The sequence below is a fragment of the Colobus angolensis genome, unplaced genomic scaffold (assembly GCF_000951035.1).
Source record: "Colobus angolensis palliatus isolate OR3802 unplaced genomic scaffold, Cang.pa_1.0 Scaffold32, whole genome shotgun sequence".
In the NCBI taxonomy this organism is placed as follows: Eukaryota; Metazoa; Chordata; class Mammalia; order Primates; family Cercopithecidae; genus Colobus; species Colobus angolensis.
In genome coordinates, this window is record NW_012116488.1 from 9,618,948 (window position 1) to 9,624,876 (window position 5,929).

The window sequence follows — 5,929 nt, forward strand, 5'->3', positions numbered from 1 at the left end:
GCACCTGTAGTCCCAGGTACTCGGGAGGCTGAGGCAGGAGAATGGCATAAACCCGGGAGGCGGAGCTTGCAGTGAGCTGAGATCCGGCACTGCACTCCAGCCTGGGCGATAGTCTCGCTCTATCACCCAAACTGGAGTGCAATGGCATAATATCAGTTCACTGCAAACTCGCCTCCCGGGTTCAAGCGATTCTCCTGCCTCAGCCTCCGGAGTAGCTGGGATTACAGGCGCCTACCACCATGCCCGGCTAATTTTTCTATTTTTAGTAGAGAGATTTTCAGCATGTTGGCCACGCTGGTCTTGAACTTATGGCCTCAAGTGATCCGCCCGCCTCGGCCTCTCAAAGTGCTGTGGTTTACAGGTGTGAGGCACCCCACTTGGCCTTTTTTTTTTTTTTTTTAAATACTGGTTGTTTCAAAAAACGGAGGTGGCCCACGATCTCTAGAGGGCTTGGAGGCTCTGGGCTTTCAGTCACTTATGAGACTTGGCTTTGAGTTTCAGCTCTCCAGTCATTTGTGGGAGGCTGAGACCAATCTTTTAACTTTCCCTAGGCTGTTAAATTGCCCGTAAAATAGGAGTGATACCACTAGCCTAACAAGGCTGTTAGGATTAAATAAGACACATGTGAAGCATTTTCTGAAGTGGTCTCCAAAGGTGAAATTATTGTTTTTTTTTTCCCTGCAAGGCTAAGGTACACTTCTACAGATGGGAGCCTTTATATTTCGTTTTTCTGTCCCCACCCCATTTTCTTTTTTATGCATGCAAGTCTCATTAAAACTTGTTTTTGAAAAACTAACACTGAGGTTTTGTCAACTCAATTTGGGAACAGTTTGCTCATAGCAAATTTATTTTTTATTTTTTTGAGACAGAGTCTTGCTCTATCCTTTAGGCTGGAGTGCAGTGGTGCGACCTCGGCTCACCACAACCTCTGCCTCCTGGGTTCAAGCCATTCTCCTGCCTCAGCCTCCTGAGTAGCTGGGATTACAGGCACGTGCCACCACACCCGGCTAATTTTTCTATTTTGAGGAGAGAAGGGGGGGGGGTGTTTCACCATGTTGGCCAGGCTGGTCTTGAACTCCTGACCTCGTGATCCACCTGCCTCGGCATCCCAAAGTGTTGGGATTACAGGTGTGAGCCACCAGGCCCGGCATTTTTTTGCTTTTTTTAAATCAACAAGAAAGTGTCAGTTTAAATGTAAAAGTATTCATGCAAGATCAGTGCAAAACTTAGAAAATATACTTCGGCATTCTTTCAAATGACTTACTAGTTCAACTATTCTAAAATTCACCTCATTCAAATTTTTAGTTTATCTCTGCATTCCTTGTTAATATGCAGTTAAGCAGGTACTTTGAAAGTTATTCAACCAGTCATGTTACAATGAAATATTATAACTTACCTGTTTCTTTCATGAAATGAGCTTGCCATAGTTACAGGGGAGATAGCTTCTAGATAATTTTATATATATAGATAGGTTAGAAAAGGAGATTCTTTTTTTTTTTTTTGACACTGAGTCTCGCTCTGTCCATCAGGCTGGAGTGCAGGGGGCAATCTTGGCTCACTGCAACCTCCACCTCCCGGGTTCAAGCAATTCCTGCCTGTCTCCCGAGTAGTTGGGATTACAGGCATGTGCCACCACACTCAGTTAATTTTTGTATTTTTAGTAGAGACAGTTTCACCATGTTGGCCAGGCTGGTCTCAAACTTCTGACCTCAGGTGATCCACCCACCTCAGCCTCTCAAAGTAGAGGTGTGAGCCACCGTGCCCGGGCCAGAGATTCTACTAATTCTATTATACCAACTAATGTATGTTTCCTTTGTTATTTAATCAGTTTTCATATAAACACAAGGTTAACGTGATGGCTTTTACTAACACACACTGTATGGGGGACAGCCGGTGGAGTCAGAAGACTTGGGTTCTGATCCAACTGCACTGCTCACAGGCAGTTGCTGAGCAAGTTGCTCAATCTATCTCACCCATATCATCCAGAAAATAAAGGGATTGGAAAGAAAGTTCTGAAGTCAATGTGGCACCTATCAGAATCTCAGTGTTTTCTTACTATGTTCCTCAACATTCAAACAGCACATTTTCTGTTTTCGAATACCAGGGAGAGAACAGCACAGTGTGCAACAGAAGCAGCTAATGGTTGTAAGTACATTAGTAACAGCCGGACCTGGAGGAAAGGTGGGAAGAGTGTCATTATGGGAAATGAGGTGTGCACTCTTCTCTTCATAATCATACTGCCTCTTCAAGGATCCTGGGAGCAGATACAACTCAGCAAGGCTTGGTGCTTTTGCTAGACAGCCTCTAGCTAGCCTAAACCCCACATCTATTGCATTTCCTGCTTCTAATTTGTACACACAAGCTAATGTGTAAAATGTGAAAAAGCATTAAGAAAATGAAAATTACCTATTTTATCACCTAGTGATGACTACTAACAGCCTATAATCTTCATTTGTTTGTTACATATACAATTATTTTTCAAAACACAGTATGTATAGTTTTATGTCCTTTTTTTATGTAGCATAATTTTTTCCCATTGCCATTTTTTCATGATTGTTGGTGGTTGCATATTTTTCCATCAAAAGATGTAGCATAACTTTACCACTCTTTAGAGTCTTCCCAATTTTTCATTAGGGAAAATGAACATCCTTATATAATTTTTTTTGCTGATTCATTTCCCTATGCTAGATTACTAGTATATTACCAATTCAGAAGTTATAAACTTTGTAAAGGATTTATTACCAATGTTTCCAGAAAGACTTCACCAATATACCCTCCAATAGACTGTAAGAGTGCTTCCTCATTAAATCCTTACTGGTATTAAGTTTAAATAAGAAGAATCACAAAATTAGTAGGTGAAATAACCCAATCACTTAAATTTTTTCTTTCTTAATGGTTGGGTTGGACCTCTTTCAAGTAGTTACTGACATCTGTATTTTTTTTTGAGTTGATCAATATTATTTGCCCACTGTTTGCATTTTTTCTTCCTATTGATTTGTAAGAGTTATTTACATAAAAGGTTTTTTTTTTTTTTTTTTTTTTGAGACGGAGTCTCGCTCTGTCGCCCGGGCTGGAGTGCAGTGGCTGGTTCTCAGCTCACTGCAAGCTCCGCCTCCCGGGTTTACGCCATTCTCCTGCCTTCAGCCTCCGAGTAGCTGGGACTACAGGCGCCCACCACCTCGCTCGGCTAGTTTTTTGTATTTTTTAGTAGAGACGGGGTTTCACGGTGTTAGCCAGGATGGTCTCGATCTCCTGACCTCGTGATCCACCCGTCTCGGCCTCCCAAAGTGCTGGGATTACAGGCTTGAGCCACCGCACCCGGCCTTCTTTTTTCTTTAGAAGTGAAATCAAGGCTTAATTTATCTGGTTAAGTTTTGTAATTTTTTTTTTTTTTTTTAAGACACGGTCTTGTTCTGTCACCCAGGCTGGAGCGCAGCGGCACGATCATAGCTCACTGTAGTCTCCAATTCCTGAGTTCAAGTAATCTTCCTGCTTCAGCTTTCCTAATGGGCTAGGACTGCAGGTGTGTGTCACCAGGCCACACTTTTATAATTTTTTGTAGAACTGGGATGTATGTTGTGCAGGCTGCTCTTGTACTCCCGGCCCCAAGTGATCCTCCTGCCTGCGCCTCCCAAACCACTGGAATTGCAGGTGTGAGCCACCACACCTGGCCTATCTGCTGGTTAAGTTCTTTAAACAAAACAGGTAAAATGGAGGTTTTAATATCTGGATTCTCACGTATATCTGTGTATTTTTATTAACGTCCTCTCCTCTTGTTCCTCATTCCTCTTTCATAGTAATAACAACAGAAAGCTCACTTCAGTCACTTCAAATCCAAATGTAACAATGCAGAATTAAAAAATGGAAACAAACTCTTGGAATTAATCATTTATCACAAAATGAACAATTTCAATTCTTAAACATACAATCACTTTTCTTCATACTAACTCAAAATGAGTAAACAGAATTTTATTCAAACTTTACAAATATCATTTACATTTAGCCTGAGATTAAGCATGAGAAAGTTCAACCTGAAGTTAGACTTCATTGCCCAGTTAAGCATCTAAAAATAAAGCTGAGAATGAATATACATCATCAAACAAAGCATTCCAATGAAGTCTGGCAATGAATTGTGACACAAACTGAACTTTAATTTGCTCTGGTCCACATGATCTTCAGAGCCTAAAAGTTCCTATTTTTTAATAATGATGGAAAAATATCTGCAAATGACAAATGCATGAAGGTGTGACCAGACGCAAAATTTTAGTTCAACATTTCTACAGCAGCTGCTTTAGGTGACCATTAAAAAACAACTCCCCAATCCTTATTGTTCAACATGTACTTGAAAACATGCGGCAGCATGGTACAGTTTATTAAATTTATAAATATCAGTACCTGTAATAAAATATAAAATACTGAGTATCCCTTTTTCAAATATTAAGTCTCTGAATGCTTCATTCATCCTTTGGTTTCAAACCCATACAATGCACTCATATTACATTGTAGATTTTGCATGGAGACAGAACACTGTACATCTGTTGGGGAAGGTGGGGTGCTGTGGGAATACCAAAGCACTACATCATAGAAAGTAAATGTTGAAGCAAAAATACTTTCTGAATATATACTGTACATTATGTAAACACACATTCAGAATAAGAATCAACACAGGCCAAAATATTGTTTTCTAGGAAACCAGAATCTTCTTTCTTTTAAATCACACACTGAAGATGCTTTTTGTTAAGAAAAAGAATGAAGTCTGTTCCTGTATTTGCTTATGTGCTTAGATATCTTGGAAATGAGTAATTATTACATTCATTGCTAACGGTTTATCCTCTGCTTAGTTGGCTGGCTGTTGCAAACACGGAATACAGAACTATTTCAGTCCCTGTTTTTCATTTAATACTAGTTCAGTAATATATAATTAAATAATCTTTATTAATCCATTATTTCTAATATAAATAGATTAAGTGAAGCAGTGAATTTCAAAATTTGTGCAGGGGAAACTAGTTGATAATTTGTTTCCAATAAGGCTAGTAGCAATTAATTACTACAAAGTTTCTCCAAGCTAGTAGTGAACCCCTGATTTAGCAGGTTGAATCAAAGTGTATAGTTAGGTAATTCTAATTCCTCTATTACTGTGCAAATCTAGAATTTTCTATGTAAAAGACAGTGCTGGCAGCATCAAAGCCCTGTAATAAGAGTATGAAATACTGATTAGGATTTGAAATGAAGAGATATTATATGAAGACATGTGAATGTCTTAATGATGGTATCATAGCAACGGCCTCAGAATTCCCTTACTGAAACAGAAACTAAGACAAATCATTATTCAATAATCTTCTGAGCCAAAAGCCTAAGTTGAAAGCAAGTGATAAAAACACAAAACCAAAGATGCATTTTCTATGACCATATGCAAGAATTTCAAGCTTTATATCAACATTCTGTACCAGCACCAGCCCCTCTGAAAGGAAAAAGTGTAGTCATGACTGTCCATCCCTTTTCAAAGCTTCCAGTCTTTGAAGGAGTGCGTTTCCAAAGGCTTCCCGGTAGGCGGGGCTGAGTGTATCCAACAAGGAGTAGACTGTTTCGTGGTAGGGAGTCTGTAAATGATCATCCACCTGGTCAAAGGCATAGCCTACCACCTACAAGAGAAATGCAACAGTGAATTCATTAGTTTTCATGCTGGTACAGAAAACAAAATCCAAGTGTTAACGTGAGTAATCATCCTTTCAAAAAAAATTATTTTTTTTCCTAGCCACTAGACCACCAGATACATGGATAATTATTGAGTGACACTATTTCTCAATCAATGTCAGAGTATGCACATTTTAAACACAACCTTTAATACTTCAGCAACTTACAATGTGTAACACAGAAACAAAACCACTAAAATGCTCCCTATAGAATTTTCTTTAAAATTTAGGCTGGG

The 5,929-nt window shown here is 39.3% G+C and overlaps 1 protein-coding gene across 3 annotated transcripts in view; it reads right to left on the reverse strand.

Annotated features, from left to right (window-relative positions):
- Positions 1–3,875: 3,875 nt before the first annotated feature.
- The window catches only part of GSKIP (GSK3B interacting protein), a 25,493-nt gene continuing 23,439 nt past the window's right edge, over positions 3,876–5,929 (reverse strand). For all 3 annotated transcript variants that reach the window (XM_011951491.1, XM_011951492.1, XM_011951493.1), the window contains one exon: positions 3,876–5,642. In XM_011951491.1, the coding sequence (XP_011806881.1) occupies positions 5,481–5,642 (162 nt within the window). In that variant the 3' untranslated portion in view covers positions 3,876–5,480. The remainder of the gene's footprint in view (positions 5,643–5,929) is intronic.